Here is a 17,267-nt window from a genome sequence, read left to right on the forward strand (position 1 = left end):
TTGGAAGTGATCATATACTATTTTAAATAGTAAGAACCATTATTAAATTGGAATAATTATATTAGATGATTTAAAACTGGCAATTATAATGTAACACTTTACTATTTGTAAATATTAAAAAGATAATAAATTTTGTCTTTACTTGAACAACAACAAAAACTTATGTCCATACAAATACTGAAAGCAAGTATGATTATATATATGTCTATATATGAACATATTGTATTAAGCTTGTGCAAATCTTCTTGCTGCTCTTCTATTGTTTTGTGACTGCCTGTTTCCTTCATTCAGCATTAGTTCAGCAGTGTATTGTACTCTGAGCTTTCTGATTTGGTTCACCTGTTCCAAGAAAATAATTTATTATAAACATGAACATTAATGGGATATAAATGATCATTATGTATTATAAAGTGATCATGAAGTATATTTTTTTATTTTGTTGAAATTTACTTACATTGTTTGGTTTTAGGTCACAAACCCATTCTTCATTGGGATCAGCAGTGAAAGTTTCCATATGTTTCATAATGTAAACTCCACAGTTGGTGTAATCTTCGTTGCTCCTCCACTTCATTTTTTGCAAAACCACCTTATATTTCTCAATAGAATCTGCATCTTCATACCCCAACCCTTTCAAATATTCTGCATATCCTTTTAACTGCAACATATACAGAAAAAAAATTCAAAGGATCATATTAATATTGATCATTTTGTATAAACAAATTGATCATTTATATATCTATTAAACAATATACTTACCACCAATTGGGGTTGGTTTTCATACTTTGTTGCAATTGTTTGATGTTTTGGCAGTTTCCTATTGTCAATTATATGCATTGTCTCATTGATATGATCAATGCATAGAAGATAGAAATGTGCATATATGGCCACTGGAAAAAAAATCTGTACATAGTACACAATATTATTATATATACACATTAATGTAAATGAACATATTATAATTCCATATTGTTCATTAATACCTGTTGATATCCAACTGCACTCTTGATTTTGTATAACCTCAATTCATTTGTTATTCTTTCTTTGAAGTATGCAATTCTAAGCTCCATTGATGATCCTTCAGGACACACTGTATTTGCATACATAATTTGCTGCAAATAATGCACAAGGATCATTTTAATATTCATAATGATCATCTAGTATAAGTGAACTGATCATTTTAGTACACCAATGTATACATGTGTAATTTCAATAAAGACTTACATGTGGAAATGTTGAAAAGTATAACTTGTTCTTTGACCTTTTTTGATTCAGAAGTACTGCCCATGAATCGATCACATTGTTAACTACTAATGTATCCCCTTCAAGAGTTTTCATCTCTTCCCTATTGATCGAATTCACTCCATCATAGTATAGTAGCTCACTGCAAAATATCAATTTTTTAAATTTTATGTGTTTACAACAAACATAATGTTAAAGTTTTAATGAAGTAAGTGATGTATACCTTTGATCTTTTCCACTATAAGCATAGTCTGTTACAAGTTTGTTCATTGTCTCTTCATCTTTGAACAAATCCTTGTACTTGACCATGTATGGAGATCGGAAAGCAAGAGGAACATTTGGGATTTCCCTTTGTGGCCTAGTTAATGTGACCATATATTAATACAAATATGAATTTTTTTAATAATGAACAAATAATTTATATAAAGAACAAATGGTAATACCTTATCTCTTTTTCCTTTGCAATCTCAGTTTTTGCCTTCTCAGCTTCTCTTGATTTTTTTCTTTCCAAAGTCTTCTCTCTGTCACTGAATAAATATTGAATTATGAATGATCATTTAGTATATTGATAATGAACATTATAAATCTATACACATGTAAAGACCATTTACCTTTGTCCTGTTGTGTTTTTGGAAATTTGAATCTTCTCTGTTTCAATTTCTTTTGAATCCTTTTTTGTCTCACTGAATATAAATATAGTATAAATGATTATTCAGTTTAATGTAAAAGAACATGTATATGTGGAATAATCATTTACCTTTCCTTCACATTTGAAGCATATATCTGTTTCTTCTTGTCTTCTCTGAAATATTAATCATGGTTAGTAATGAAGAGTAATTATTATAAAAAAAACATTATTCTCCTTTTTTGAACAATAAACACTTAAAATATTACTAAAATATTTAAATTAAAATACATAATTTACATATCTTAAATTGTGCATTCCTACCCTAAAGCACAATATTCCCTTCTGATTTTATAATACATATCCATTACTAACTTCATAAACAAAAACTGTCCAAAATAATTACACTTTATAACCAAATTTATTCTACATGTCCATTCAAAATTATATATTTTCTAACAAGATAGGTCTTCCATGTTTACCCCATGCTTCCTCCTTTCTTGTTTGATTTATCAAGGATATCTTCCATACTTGAACATGCTGGAGATTTCAAGATTGTAGAAATATCTCCAGCAGCTTCCCTATTTTCAGTTGGTGTCTTGGGATCACCAACTTTTGAATCAGATGCTGCAAACAAAATACATGAAAAAAATTTAATATAACTAGAAATGAACATTATACTTAATAATTTGATCATTTATTTGTAATATGAGAACATTGTACCACTCTTTGAATTTCCTTCAACATTTTCTTCTAATGCTTCAGATTTTGAACCTTCACCTTTGTTTAATGCTTTTTGTATTAATTTGCATTCACACATATATAGACTTAGTATCATTAAAGAAGAATATCTTACAATCACAAATGTTCATTTAATACTATATAAGTGAACTTTTTACCTTTTTTTGAATTTCCTCCATCTTGTGGTTCTTCAGAATTTGAACCTCCAACTCTTTCTGTTGATTTAAAATATATGAAATTGTTAATGTAAATGAACATTTGTTATTCTGAATATATACTTTTTTGAATATTTAGACTAAACAAACTTATTATTTTATAAATGAACATTATACTTTTCATAATTGTACATAGATATTAAAGCTTTACCCTCTTCTGGCTTAGAGGAAACATTTGCATCAGTTGTTGTTGAAGTTGTTGCTGCAACATTAATCTGTGCTTCTATGTTCAAATAAATTAAATTTTAATTCTTTAATTATATTATACTCTTTAAGTAAGGATATTCAAATTAATGACAGTTTTTAATTAAGCATATTTACCAGTTGTTGGAGTTGGGGGAGTTAAGTTGCAACCCAAACTGAATGCCTTCCTTATATCATATTCCTTCTCATTTCCTATTTTCTTTTTTTCTGCTTCACTTGCCTCCATCAGTTCCTTCTCAATTTGAGCTATGGCATTCAAAAAATCCTCTGATCCAAATATTTCTTCATCTTGGCTGAGAATTGATGGTTCTCTTGCCATCTTTCCCAACACTTCATCTACCTTCTTGACCAATTGATTCCCAGGGAAGAGCTCTTTTTCCTTAACCAATTTGGTAGAAAGTCTTGCCAAAGATGCACCAACTTCTTGTACCATTGATGCAAATTCATTCATAAAGACCTGTCATTTATAGAACATATAAGAAAAATCATATAAGACATTATGTGTTTTGATATTGAACATTTCATAATTTATAAATGATCATTTTGTACCTTAGGATTGTCTGCAGGCTTTTCTTCTATTCTTGGAAGGACTTTTCCATATCCATAGTTCAAATCATTTTCTGTTTTTATCCTTTCAAGTGACATATCCCTTTTCCAACAAGAAATTATTGGAATTGTTCTTGGTTGTTTTTTGTTCAATCTTTGAACTCTGTCAAAGTAGAACAGCTGCACCAAAACCCATTACTATAAATGAACATATAATATTATACAAATGAACAATTAATATAAAAGATTAAAATTTTAGACGAAATCGATATTTAACATTTTGTTAATGAACATTCATTGTTACTAAAATGAACATTTTATAATTTACTATTGTGTGTTGTAAACTTACCATCAGAAATTGCAGTGGTCCATTGTAGAATCCTTTTCCTCCACTCTTTCTCCATGTCACATGGAAACTGATGAGAGAGTCAAACACGTACTGACACCAATTCAAGTTTTTTATTTTTTCTTTGTCCATCATAGAAAACAGAAACTTGAAATGGCATTGGTTGTTTGAAATACACTTCATCAAACAATTCACAGCAACTACCAAAAAGTTGGTGAGAAAATCTTCTTCTGCTGGCCTTTGGTTTTTAAATTTATCACTTGTATATTGAGCAATAATTTGGTTTACAGATGGTGTTTTGCCTTGCCATTTTGACCTCCAATTTTTTATAAATACACCAAAATCTTCACTTGCTCTGTCTGATTTGGCTTCAACAATGGGAATGTCTCCCATTGGCAAACCATATACAATTCTCACATCCTCCACCTCAATTTCAATTTTCTCACCTTTAGGCAGCTCAAAACTATAACTACTGACTTCAAAGCTATCTAAAACCCAATGGCTGAATTGTTTGTCAAGCTGAGGAAGTTCTATATCCAACAACGACCCTAGTCCTATTTCATGCACTAATTTCTTCTGTGTATCACTCATTTTCTTAACTCAATGCATGAATTTGACATGGCTTCCTCTTGTCGAACTTCCAACTTCCTCTTCATTCTTTTCTTCCTCCTCTTCTTTTTTTTTAGCTACTGAAAATTCAGTTTTCCTCTTCACAATCTTTTTTATTGGTTCCCTCTCATACAGAACCATTCTTTTTTCTTCAGCTTTTGGTTTTTTCAATGTTGTTTTCTTTTCTTGAACTACTTTCACCTCCTCACTTTCTTCATCAGTATTACTTTTATCATCTTCTTCATTTTCCTCCTTTGATTGTTCTTCAATGATTTTTGTTTTCTTCAAAGGGCCTTTAGCTGATGCAGAAGGCCTCTTCTGGCCACCTAAACATTTGATCAATTATAATATGTAAAATGAACATATATATATGAAAGTGTAAATTGCTAGTTTGTATTTGAACATTTAACTTTATTAATATGTACATTACCTTTTTGTTCTACTTTTTTAAGAATTTTCTTTTCTGCAGGAGCATAACTTGTTGTAGGGACTTCTTCTTGTTCTTCATCCTCTGATGGTTCATCATAAGGCACTTGATCTATAACTTTTATTTTTTTTTGCAGGACTTTTGGCTGATGCAGCAGGTCTTTTCTGAGCACCTAATTATTTGATCAATTACATTAAGTAAAATAAACATTTTAAAAGTGTAAGATTGTAATTGAACATTTATTGTTTTAGATATGTTCTTTTACCTTTTTGGCCTGCTTTCCCAATAACTGCAGCTCTTGTACGCCCTATTTTCTCAACAGGTTTCTCTGCAACTGCAGTTGCAACCCTTGGACGCCCAGGTTTTTTGGGTGTTGTTGCTGTTGGTAGGTTTTCAGCAATTGCTACAGCAGCTGTTGCTATAGCTGATATGCCAGACAACTTAACATCTGCAAATAAACATTGTTATATAAATATTAATATAGTTGTAATATTTTATTTAATATGATCATTGTTATATTAGAAATTGTACATTTTATTTACCTCGTGATTTACTTCTTGTTCTTCTTGCTGGTGATTGTTCATATTCCTGTTTTTTCTGATTTTCTTCCAATTCTTTTTTCTTTTGATTTTTCCTTGCAACCATTTTCCTTCTTGGTTGCTTTGAATTTTTTGAAGATTCTTCACTCTTTTGAGACAAATTTAACTCTTCAACAGGTTTTATACCTCTCAATATTCTTGTCAACTCCTCATCCCTTTGTAATTCTTCTTGTCTTTCCAATTCTTCTTCTGTTTCATCCTCAATCTCAATTTCTTCACCACCTATACATTTAGATCATTTACAAATTGGTAAATGAACATTTTCAGTATAAGTGTTATTGATTAAAAAAATTTAATATTTAATTTAACAATTATGTACATTACCTAATAGGATTTTTTTTAATTTCAGCAGGGGCCTTCTGTTGTGCATTTGCAGAACTTGCTGCATGGGATTTTTCTGCAGCAGAGGACTTTTCAGTAGTTGTAGCTGGGGCCATTTCAGCAGCAGTGGCTTTTCCAGCAGTATCAACAGTTGTAGCAGGGGCCTTTTTAGCAGCAATGACCTTGCTAACAGGAGCAGTTTTCCAGTTTTTTGTCAGTTTTTTTAGTATTCCTTGAGCTGACACTTTTAATTTTTTCCTGGAAACAAATAATTTATGATCAATAATATTGTAAATGTGGAATAGAAACATTTAATAAGTTATATATGTTCATACTTTTGCATTATGTATGAAAGTGTTTCTTCAATTGCTGCTGGAGGTTCATCCTCTTTTGGAGGCTCTTCCTCTGCTGGAGGCTCATCCTCTGCTATAGCCTTCACTTGTTGTGTAGGCTGATCCTTTGCTGTAGCCTCTTTTGGAGGCTCATCTTCAGTTGATTGATTTCTGAAAATTAAAAATTGAAAATGATTAAAAATGTTTATCAACTAATATGAAAATGAACATTAGTTGATTTCTGAAAATACCCTGCTGATATACGTGTTTTATACAATGGTTTTCCCCGGTTTTACTTAGTAATTTTATATGGTTTTGAGCTCTACGGAGCCATTTCTTGCTAACAATCTCTTCTTTAGTGTATTCGATTGTTTTAGTAAGCTTTTCAGGAATATGAAGCGTTTCTAGGCAATTGGACGTGTTTTTAGTAGATTCGGAAGAGTTGATAGCCAAGAACTGCAATTTATGTGGAGTGCCCGACCGGGCATGGCTTGCCCGGGCAGACCGGGCAATGAAGAGTTCACAGGAAGAAGCCCAATTCTGAACGGTGCAACGCGCGCCCGATCGGGCAGGCTTCGCCCGGTCAGACCGGGCGATGAAGAAGTCAAGTTATGAAGATGCAATTCTGGAAACGTGTTACGCGCGCCCGACCGGGCGAGGTTCGCCCGGTCTGACCGGGCAAAGAAGGAAAACTGTCGTATTTTACGCAGCCTTCCTCCGCCCGATCGGGCGAGATCTGCCCGGTCTGACCGGGCGATGTTCAAGATTGCGCGATTTCAGCTATTTCCGAATTTCTATCTTTTGGGGGTATAAATACCCTTTTGTAATTAACTCTTAGAGAGAGTTTTTCATTAGTTTTTCTCCTTAAGCCCTAGAAAACTCTCAAGAACCCTAGTTTTATTTCCTTTAAGCAATTTCAATCTTTTAATCCCAGATTAATCAATTGTTCATCAACAATTTGAGTTCTTTCAATTGGAGTAATTGGTATTTATCTTACTTCACTCTTTTCTGATATTCACTGTTCTCTAAATATGTTTTCTTTACTGTTTCTTGTTTTTGAACTTGATTTTGATTTTATTATGATGTGTGAGTAGTTTCCTTAATCCGGGATCTTGCTAAGCTCGATTATGATTGATGTATAAAGTAGATCTTTAAATTCCCCAATAATAATCCCAATTGACATGCTTAATTGATTGTGTTTATGCCAATACTAGATTAGGAATAATTAGTATTGTTATCATCCCTTTGTTCTTATTGCAACGGAAGTTGGGTATTAACGGGATTAGGTTATTCCAATTAAGGGTTTGAAGATCATCACGGAAGTAGATGATTGAATAATTAGGAATCTAGGCATGGTGTTTAATGTCCCTTATTCGCTTGATTCCACGGAAGTAGGCTTGATAGTTAATTTGGGAAGCCATTGATAACTTGGAAGAGACCTTTGGTATTATTATTAGGGATTGCTTTTCTTCTTGTCAATTGATTTATATATTGGGGGTAGATTTATTAGTTTATCAATCATAATCGTGGTAATGCTTGATCTTGGATGCTTTAGTTTATTGATTAATATTTCCTCTAGTTAATTGTGTTATTTAATATATTAGTTGATTATTATCATCCATTATTGATTGGTGACGTGCTTAGTGATTAATTGAGTCTGATTAATTGAATGAACCATAGTCTCTTGGGATTCGATCCTTACTTGCCCTACTACACAGTTAGAAGGAATAGTTAGGTTATTTTTGTTAGGTACGCGATAAGCCTATCAAATTTTGGCGCCGTTGCCGGGGACTAACGGTTTCATATTGATTTTCCGTGATTCGTTTTTACTAAGCGTTGTTTGTTGCTTCGGCTATTGCCTCCTGTGTTTTTGATGTTCTTTGCCTAGTTCTTTGTTGTATGCAAACACGTCGCTCAGGGTCAGACGACTTAGTGCCTCTCGATTCAGAAATTGAAGCGACTGCAAGAAGACGAAGAAGTAGAAGAAGAGCAGGTAACAGAAATATGGAAGACCAAGCAACAAAGTCTCTTTTGGAGTACGGTATCCCTGACACAACAACCGGACTCCTTTCTAGCATTGTTAGACCACCTATCACCGCTCAGAATTTTGAATTGAAACCGCAGTTTATTCAATTCATATCCAATGATTCATTTGCTGGCACACCTCTTGATTGCCCAGTGAATCATATAGATGGTTTCTTGGAAAAGTGTGACACTATGAAGCTGAATGGTGTTACAGATGATGCTCTTAGACTTCGCCTTTTTCCATTCTCATTACGGGATAGGGCGAAGGAATGGTTAAGAGATGAGGGTTCTGGTTCCTTTGATACATGGGATAAACTAGTAAAAGCTTTTCTGGTCAAGTTCTTGGGACAAGAAAAGACTGCAAGATTAAGGAACGAGCTATCCACTTTCAGGCAATCAGATGAAGAATCCTTATATGACGCATGGAGGAGATTCAAGAGATTACAGAGACAGTGCCCTCATCATGGCATACCTGAATGGATGTTAATCCAAACCTTTTATAACGGTCTAACCCATGAATTCCGGATCTATATCGACGCCGCATCTGGAGGCTCCCTTTTAACTAAAAATCCAACCGAAGCAAAGGAGCTGGTTGAGAAGATGTCAGCCAATGACAACTATCACCCAGGCGGCCGAAATAGTGTCAAGAAAGGAGGTAAATTAGATGTTGATGCTCTAACTCTTTTAACTAGTTCTGTGCAGGCACTTTCAAGCAAGTTCGATAGATTACAAACTGGATCTTCTAATAATGTGCTAGAAACTTGTCAAATGTGTAATACTCAAGGTCACATCGCACCTAATTGCCCACGAAATTCGAATGAGGTATCAATTGAGGAAGCCAATGCCTTCTACAATTCCAACCCTAAAAGACCATACGATCCCCATTCTAATACTTATAATGAAGGTTGGAAGAATCACCCAAATTTCTCATACAAAAACACCCAGGCTCAGCAAAATCCACCTCCGCCCCCACCTCGAAACAACAATTATAATCCACCTGGTTTTCAACCAAGACCACCCCTAGTACAACAACCCATGCAACCTATGCAACCACTCCCTCAAAAATCCAATCTCGAACTAATGATGGAGAACTTCATCAACACCACAAATAATTCCATCCAACAGTTACAAGCCCAGAATAAGCTCATGGAAAATCAAATAAGCCAACTTGCTCATCAAGTCGGCCAATCTTCAAAAACACCAGGTACGTTTCCTGGCCAAACAGAGCAACCACAAAAGGGGCACATGAATGCTGTAATTTTAAGGAGTGGAAAACAGTTGGAAGACCTTCCCGTAAGGGAACCATCAACGATAGATATTGAGGGAATGAGTGAAAAACAGGGGATTTTGCAAAATTCTTCTTCGCCCGGTCAGACCGGGCAATGTCCGCCCGATCGGGCGCGAGAAGCAGTCGACGAAAAACAGGGGACTGTGCGAATTTCTTCTTCGCCCGGTCAGACCGGGCAAGGTCCGCCCGATCGGGCGCAAGAAGAAATTCCAGACAAACAGAAGAACATAAGCAGCTCTTCTTCGCCCGGTCAGACCGGGCAATCACTGCCCGACCGGGCGGGAGATCCAGACAGCCTAATTCCAAGGAATGATGTTCAAGAAAAGCCACGGGAACCGATCCCACCTCTCGCCCCATACATGCCAAGAGTCCCTTTCCCACAGAGGTTAGCCCAGGCTAAGTTAGAGAAAAAGTACGGTAAATTTCTAGACATCCTTAAGAAACTTCACATTAATATACCGTTCTTGGATGCAATTTCTGAAATGCCTTCTTATGCAAAGTTTTTGAAAGACATGCTATCTAACAAGAAGAAGCTTGCAGAGAATGCTACTTTTTCTCTAACTGCAGAATGTAGTGCCATTCTGCAAAACACTCTTCCTAAGAAACTAGGTGATCCAGGCAGCTATTCAATCCCAGTGAAGCTCGGAGATATAGAGATCAATAGAGCGCTATGCGATCTTGGTGCAAGTGTAAGCCTTATGCCGCTCTCCATCTGCGAAAAGCTTCAAATGGGTGAGCTAAAGCCTACAAGGATATCTCTGCAACTTGCAGACAGGTCAGTTAAATTTCCCCTCGGTATACTTGAAGATGTTCCATTGCGAGTTGGTAAATTCTTTATTCCATGTGATTTTGTTGTTATGGAAATGGAAGAAGATGCCCATGTCCCTATTATTCTTGGTAGACCATTCTTAGCTACTGCAGGTGCAATTATTGACATGAAGAATGGGAAAATAACATTTGAAGTAGGGGATGAGAAAATGGAGTATTCATTACTGAATGCTATGGGAAATCCGTCTATGGGTGAGACTATTTGTCAAGTGGATGTCCTCGATGATCTACAACAAGAACAACTTCCCCTGATCAAAAAGGAAGATGCTCTTGAAACGGTGTTGATAGGGAGTATCCATGATGAAGATTGGGAAGTAAGGGAGTACACGAGGCTACTAGAAGACGCAAAAGCTAATCCAATCATCGCTCCAGTCAAGGAAGTCCTTAGTACATCGAGTGTTGGGGAGGGTTCGACGCCTCCCGAGGTAGAGTTGAAACCCCTTCCATCTAATCTTAAATATGCATATCTTGGTCCTAAAAATACATACCCTGTTATTGTTAATGCTGAGCTTAATAACATTGAATTAGAGAAACTTCTCGCTGTTTTAAGAAAATATAGAAATGTTATTGGGTATACCATTGATGATATCAAGGGTATTAATCCCTCTTTTTGTATGCATAAGATCATTCTTGAGGATGATCATGCCTCCTCTAGAGAACCTCAAAGAAGGCTAAATCCAACTATGATGGAGGTAGTCAAGAAAGAGGTTCTCAAATTGCTTGCTGCAGGAATAATCTACCCTATCTCAGATAGTAAGTGGGTTAGTCCTGTACAAGTAGTACCAAAGAAAGGAGGTATGACAGTTGTCAAGAATGACAAAGGCGAGCCTGTTGCCACAAGAACTGTTACAGGGTGGCGGATGTGCATTGATTACAGAAAATTAAATAAAGCCACCCGTAAAGATCATTTCCCCTTGCCTTTCATTGATCAAATGCTCGAACGATTGGCTAACCATTCCTTTTTCTGTTACTTGGATGGATATTCCGGTTTTTTTCAAATCCCCATCCGCCCTTGTGATCAGGAAAAGACTACATTCACATGTCCATATGGCACCTTCGCATATCGCAGAATGCCATTCGGACTGTGTAATGCCCCAGCCACGTTCCAACGGTGTATGATGGCTATTTTCTCAGGTCTCATAGAAAATTCTATGGAAGTTTTTATGGATGATTTTTCTGTTTATGGTTCATCTTTCGATATTTGCCTTGATAATCTAACAAAGGTGCTCCATAGATGCCAGGATGTCAATCTGATATTGAACTGGGAGAAGTGCCATTTTATGGTACAACAGGGAATCGTTTTAGGCCATGTAGTTTCAAACAAAGGGATTGAAGTGGACAAAGCCAAAGTAGAGGTAATAGAGAAACTTCCCCCTCCAAATTCTGTGAAAGGAGTACGAAGTTTTCTTGGCCATGCAGGTTTTTATCGCAGGTTTATCAAGGACTTTTCAAAAATTGCTCGACCCTTAACCGAACTGTTAGCTAAGGACGCCCAATTTGATTTTAATGATGCTTGTCTTGAAGCTTTTAACAGGTTGAAGGAAGCCTTAACCTCTGCTCCTGTTATGCAACCCCCGGATTGGGCCCTACCCTTTGAAATCATGTGCGATGCTAGTGATTATGCGATAGGGGCCGTCCTGGGGCAACGAAAGGATAAGAAATTGCATGCTATATATTACTCTAGTAAAACTCTTAGCCCTGCTCAAATGAATTATGCAACTACTGAAAAAGAGATGCTAGCTGTCATATATGCAATAGATAAGTTTCATTCTTATTTAGTTGGGTCAAAAGTGATTATCCATACAGATCATGCGGCATTGAAATATCTGATGAGCAAGAGCAATGCCAAGCCGCGGTTGTTTAGATGGATCCTCCAATTGCAGGATTATGATATAGAGATCAGAGATACGAAGGGGACAGAGAATGTCGTCGCAGACCATCTCTCTCGCCTCCTCCTTGATGAGGAGGATGAGGATAACCTCCCATTTGACGACTCTTTTCCCGCTGAGCGTTTGTTAGCTCTTTTACAGGTTGAATCTCCTTGGTATGCTGATTTAGCTAACTATCTTTCTACAGGTACACTGCCTCACGGGTACTCCTATCAACAAAGGAAGAAATTCCTTTATGAGGCACACCGACACTTTTGGGAAGACCCTTTCTTGTACAAACTATGTGCCGATGCAGTGATCAGACGGTGCATTCCCGAATGTGAGGTAAGCAATATAATTTCTCATTGCCATGACTTACCTTGTGGTGGACATGCAGGCCCCTCGAAAACAAGTGCGAAGATCCTACAATGCGGATTTTACTGGCCCACTATGTTTAAGGATGTGTACTCCTATGTCAAGGCCTGTGACCGTTGTCAACGAACGGGAAATATTTCCAAGAGGAACGAAATGCCACTCACCAACATACTCGAGGTCGAGTTGTTTGATGTGTGGGGGATAGATTTCATGGGCCCTTTCTCTTCCTCTAAGGGGAATCGATACATTTTGGTAGCCGTTGACTACGTGTCAAAATGGGTTGAGGCCATTGCTACACCAAGCAATGATGCCCGTGTGGTAAGTAAATTCTTCAAGAAAAACATTTTCAATAGATTTGGTATCCCACGTGTGTTGATTAGTGACAGGGGAACACACTTCATGGAGAGCCGATTCGAAGCAATGTTGAAGAAATATGGAGTGCAGCATAAACTTGGAATTGGCTATCACCCCCAAACCAGTGGCCAAGTAGAGGTATCAAATCGAGAGATAAAGTCCATCCTAGAGAAAACAGTTGCAAGAACGAGAAAGGATTGGGCTGACAAAATTGATGATGCACTTTGGGCCTACCGAACAGCTTACAAAACTCCAATAGGTACAACCCCGTACAGACTTGTATACGGAAAAGCTTGTCACTTACCCGTCGAGCTAGAACATCGAGCATTCTGGGCCATCAAAAGCCTAAACTTTGACGCTAAGGCCGCGGGAGAGAAGAGGCTATTGCAGTTGAATGAGCTAGATGAGCTCCGCCTCGAAGCCTATGAGAGTTCAAAGCTTTATAAGGAGAAAACAAAGAGGTGGCACGACAAGGGCCTCATAAGAAGAGAACTCAAAGAAGGAGAGCAAGTCCTTCTATTCAATTCAAGGTTGAAACTATTCCCAGGGAAACTCAGGTCAAGATGGTCGGGCCCTTTCACGGTCTACAAAGCATATCCTTATGGCACCATTGAATTATGGAACAACACCGGGGGCACCTTCAAAGTCAATGGACAAAGGGTGAAGCACTATCGAGCGGGAGATCCTATTGAAGAAAAGTCAGATATCACATTCTCTTCCTCACCACAAACTCAATGAGGATGAATACGGTCAAGCTAATGACCTTCTAAACAAGCGCTTGCGGGAGGCAACCCGATTCTTTTTGAGGAGCCGTCGAGATTCCTATGCTCTCCTTACGCTGTAATGAGGCCATTGCCGCATTTAGCTTGGGGGAGTTGCTTCGTACATGTGGTACTCTCTCTCTCCTTATCTCTCTTATCTTTCTTGTTTTATTTTAGTGTAGTTATTTTAGTTGTTTTTAAAAAAAAAAAAAACAAAAAAAAAAAACATACAAAAAATACGATCCAATGAATAATAAATCATGCTTCCCTGTGCCCCATTCATGAAAATTGTTTTAATTCTTGGTATATGATGACGAGTATTGTGGATAGGTTAGCCATGATTTGATGTTTGATTACTTGGATGTCTTAACATGAGTCAATTTTGCCCAACTACTTGTAAATATAGTGCTTGACTAGTTGATTTGGTTAGGAATGTGTGTTAGTTCCTGGTATGTCAATGAAGTTGAGTATTGGTTTATAACTTTGAGTAATGTTTGCATGACTCATTAATATGCACATTGAGGAGGACGAAGGCATTTGTTCCTCTAGGTGGCTTTCAGACGATATTAGATACATTTGTTCCCTTCTTGCTACCCATGTTGTTGCTTGTGCCCTTTTATTGTTTATTTTGCCACATTACAAGCCTATTTAAGCCCCATTGGTTACTAGTCCCAAGCTTGGCTTGGGGGAGCTAATAGTGAGTGAGGTGAGGGAGTTGTAGTGTGCATGTAATCTGCACAATTTTGGGTGGATTTGAGAAGTTTTTGTTTGTTCTTATTGTTGTGGATTGAAAAAAATTGAAAATTTATTGTGCAAAGAAAAAATTCCAATGTGAGATGAAAAAAAGGGAAAAGAAAGAGCAAAAGAAAAAAATTGTTTCAATGTTCAAGTGTTCTAATTGAAGGCTGCTCAAGAAAAAAAAGGAGAGTTCAAAGTTTGTTTGTTCACTCAAGTTCTATAATTTTATATTTTGTATATATGAGTGAAATTTTAAGTGTTGGAAATTTTTAATATAATTGGATGTTTGGTGAATTTTTGGTAGAGTTGAGTTGTGTTGGAGATGATTTGGTCATTAATTCATTTTGATCTTGGTTTTATTTATTAGGATTTTGGCTCCCTTAAGCATAGCTTTACTCTTACATTTTCCCAAATATTTCCTACCTTTTATCCTAGCCTTACATTACAAGCTTTGAAGACCTTCTGACCTTTGTGCATAGAGTTGTGTGAATGTGAAATTAGTTGTTTTCCAATGCAAAGAATGATTTGATATATTTCGAGTCGACTGCTAGGTTGAGTGCTTGTTTTCTTTAAACACACGAGTGCGTGAGTTTGGGAGGGCATTGTTCACATTTAAAGGAGTTGGATGGAGAGCGATCGAGTATATCTTTTACTCGCCACATAAATGAGAGTTGAGTGTGTGAACACTAGTCTTGAATTCTATATGCTCTTGTGGTTTGCTCTATTTGACTATTGTCAGACAGGATGAGTAGTCAGATGGATTTGATTGGTTGACTTTGATGCATAACTGTCGAGTTTACCTTTAATCGTATTTATTGATTTGAATTGCTTTTGGGGTGAAGTATTGATTTATTTATTCATTGCTTTGCTTAGGGACAAGCAAAGGTTTAGCTTGGGGGAATTTGATATACGTGTTTTATACAATGGTTTTCCCCGGTTTTACTTAGTAATTTTATATGGTTTTGAGCTCTACGGAGCCATTTCTTGCTAACAATCTCTTCTTTAGTGTATTCGATTGTTTTAGTAAGCTTTTCAGGAATATGAAGCGTTTCTAGGCAATTGGACGTGTTTTTAGTAGATTCGGAAGAGTTGATAGCCAAGAACTGCAATTTATGTGGAGTGCCCGACCGGGCATGGCTTGCCCGGGCAGACCGGGCAATGAAGAGTTCACAGGAAGAAGCCCAATTCTGAACGGTGCAACGCGCGCCCGATCGGGCAGGCTTCGCCCGGTCAGACCGGGCGATGAAGAAGTCAAGTTATGAAGATGCAATTCTGGAAACGTGTTACGCGCGCCCGACCGGGCGAGGTTCGCCCGGTCTGACCGGGCAAAGAAGGAAAACTGTCGTATTTTACGCAGCCTTCCTCCGCCCGATCGGGCGAGATCTGCCCGGTCTGACCGGGCGATGTTCAAGATTGCGCGATTTCAGCTATTTCCGAATTTCTATCTTTTGGGGGTATAAATACCCTTTTGTAATTAACTCTTAGAGAGAGTTTTTCATTAGTTTTTCTCCTTAAGCCCTAGAAAACTCTCAAGAACCCTAGTTTTATTTCCTTTAAGCAATTTCAATCTTTTAATCCCAGATTAATCAATTGTTCATCAACAATTTGAGTTCTTTCAATTGGAGTAATTGGTATTTATCTTACTTCACTCTTTTCTGATATTCACTGTTCTCTAAATATGTTTTCTTTACTGTTTCTTGTTTTTGAACTTGATTTTGATTTTATTATGATGTGTGAGTAGTTTCCTTAATCCGGGATCTTGCTAAGCTCGATTATGATTGATGTATAAAGTAGATCTTTAAATTCCCCAATAATAATCCCAATTGACATGCTTAATTGATTGTGTTTATGCCAATACTAGATTAGGAATAATTAGTATTGTTATCATCCCTTTGTTCTTATTGCAACGGAAGTTGGGTATTAACGGGATTAGGTTATTCCAATTAAGGGTTTGAAGATCATCACGGAAGTAGATGATTGAATAATTAGGAATCTAGGCATGGTGTTTAATGTCCCTTATTCGCTTGATTCCACGGAAGTAGGCTTGATAGTTAATTTGGGAAGCCATTGATAACTTGGAAGAGACCTTTGGTATTATTATTAGGGATTGCTTTTCTTCTTGTCAATTGATTTATATATTGGGGGTAGATTTATTAGTTTATCAATCATAATCGTGGTAATGCTTGATCTTGGATGCTTTAGTTTATTGATTAATATTTCCTCTAGTTAATTGTGTTATTTAATATATTAGTTGATTATTATCATCCATTATTGATTGGTGACGTGCTTAGTGATTAATTGAGTCTGATTAATTGAATGAACCATAGTCTCTTGGGATTCGATCCTTACTTGCCCTACTACACAGTTAGAAGGAATAGTTAGGTTATTTTTGTTAGGTACGCGATAAGCCTATCACCTGCTGCATCCTTTTTTGGTTGTTGTTGTTCAACCTCTCTTGTGTCTTTCTTAGGTGATTGATTTCTGAAAATCAATTAATTTCAAATAATTAAAAATGTTTATTAAGTAATATGAAAATGAACATTATGGGAATCAAATACCCTGTATTCACTAATTCTGATCCAGCCTTTTCTTGTTGTAGGTGATCAGTTTTTGCTTCCTCTTCAGTTGTTTTTTTTTTCTGAGAATGCAAATCATTAGATTATGTATGACAACTAAGAAATAAATGAACGTTAAACACATTGAGGTAGAATACACCCTTGATTTGTTGATGCATCATCTATTTTTGAAGTTTCCTTCTCTTGTTCACTGAAATTTTTCGAATGTTAATACATAAAAGTATGATTATGTAACTGTATAAAAATTAAT

The 17,267-nt window shown here is 36.5% G+C and overlaps 4 protein-coding genes across 4 annotated transcripts; all 4 read right to left on the minus strand.

Moving 5' to 3' along the window:
- Positions 1-225: 225 nt before the first annotated feature.
- On the minus strand, positions 226-1,509 carry LOC110696911. Its single transcript, XM_021874238.1, has 6 exons — positions 1,463-1,509; positions 1,222-1,381; positions 981-1,109; positions 757-900; positions 455-655; positions 226-339 (listed from the first exon to the last, which is right to left on the minus strand). The coding sequence occupies exons 1-6, from the start codon at positions 1,507-1,509 to the stop codon at positions 226-228; spliced, it is 795 nt and encodes a 264-aa protein (XP_021729930.1).
- A 1,409-nt stretch (positions 1,510-2,918) lies between these two features.
- LOC110696912 lies at positions 2,919-3,736 on the minus strand. Its single transcript, XM_021874239.1, has 2 exons — positions 3,142-3,736; positions 2,919-3,043 (listed from the first exon to the last, which is right to left on the minus strand). Exons 1-2 carry the CDS (start codon positions 3,473-3,475, stop codon positions 2,919-2,921), a joined length of 459 nt encoding a protein of 152 aa, XP_021729931.1. The 5' UTR covers positions 3,476-3,736.
- On the minus strand, positions 3,553-4,507 carry LOC110696913. Its single transcript, XM_021874240.1, has 2 exons — positions 3,920-4,507; positions 3,553-3,750 (listed from the first exon to the last, which is right to left on the minus strand). Exons 1-2 carry the CDS (start codon positions 4,505-4,507, stop codon positions 3,553-3,555), a joined length of 786 nt encoding a protein of 261 aa, XP_021729932.1.
- Positions 4,508-5,047: 540 nt separating this feature from the next.
- On the minus strand, positions 5,048-11,948 carry LOC110696914 (translation initiation factor IF-2-like). The gene is made up of 6 exons (XM_021874241.1): positions 11,878-11,948; positions 6,208-6,375; positions 5,931-6,130; positions 5,495-5,773; positions 5,218-5,400; positions 5,048-5,124 (listed from the first exon to the last, which is right to left on the minus strand). The coding sequence occupies exons 1-6, from the start codon at positions 11,946-11,948 to the stop codon at positions 5,048-5,050; spliced, it is 978 nt and encodes a 325-aa protein (XP_021729933.1).
- Between the last annotated feature and the right edge of the window lie 5,319 nt (positions 11,949-17,267).

Source organism: Chenopodium quinoa, unplaced genomic scaffold, assembly GCF_001683475.1.
Source record: "Chenopodium quinoa cultivar QQ74 unplaced genomic scaffold, ASM168347v1, whole genome shotgun sequence".
NCBI lineage: Eukaryota > Viridiplantae > Streptophyta > Magnoliopsida > Caryophyllales > Amaranthaceae > Chenopodium > Chenopodium quinoa.

What these genes read in the sequence shown, in the direction of transcription:
- LOC110696913 (XM_021874240.1), bottom strand. Translation starts at nt 4,507, where the DNA reads ATGAGTGATACACAGAAGAAATTAGTGCATGAAATAGGACTAGGGTCG. An exon ending in GACCACTGCAATTTCTGATG is followed by an intron (nt 3,751 to 3,919) that starts GTAAGTTTACAA and finishes GTTTTGGTGCAG; the next exon opens with CTGTTCTACTTTGACAGAGT.
- LOC110696914 (XM_021874241.1), bottom strand. Translation starts at nt 11,948, where the DNA reads ATGATTTCAAAGGGTAGGGCCCAATCCGGGGGTTGCATAACAGGAGCA. An exon ending in GTTAAGGCTTCCTTCAACCT is followed by an intron (nt 6,376 to 11,877) that starts GTTAAAAGCTTC and finishes TTTAATTTTCAG; the next exon opens with AAATCAATCAACTGAAGATG. An exon ending in AACAAGAAGTAAATCACGAG is followed by an intron (nt 5,401 to 5,494) that starts GTAAATAAAATG and finishes GTTTATTTGCAG; the next exon opens with ATGTTAAGTTGTCTGGCATA.
- LOC110696912 (XM_021874239.1), bottom strand. Translation starts at nt 3,475, where the DNA reads ATGAATGAATTTGCATCAATGGTACAAGAAGTTGGTGCATCTTTGGCA. An exon ending in TCCCCCAACTCCAACAACTG is followed by an intron (nt 3,044 to 3,141) that starts GTAAATATGCTT and finishes ATTTGAACATAG; the next exon opens with AAGCACAGATTAATGTTGCA.
- LOC110696911 (XM_021874238.1), bottom strand. Translation starts at nt 1,509, where the DNA reads ATGAACAAACTTGTAACAGACTATGCTTATAGTGGAAAAGATCAAAG. An exon ending in ACTTTTCAACATTTCCACAT is followed by an intron (nt 1,110 to 1,221) that starts GTAAGTCTTTAT and finishes CATTATTTGCAG; the next exon opens with CAAATTATGTATGCAAATAC. An exon ending in AAAACCAACCCCAATTGGTG is followed by an intron (nt 656 to 756) that starts GTAAGTATATTG and finishes TATATGTTGCAG; the next exon opens with TTAAAAGGATATGCAGAATA.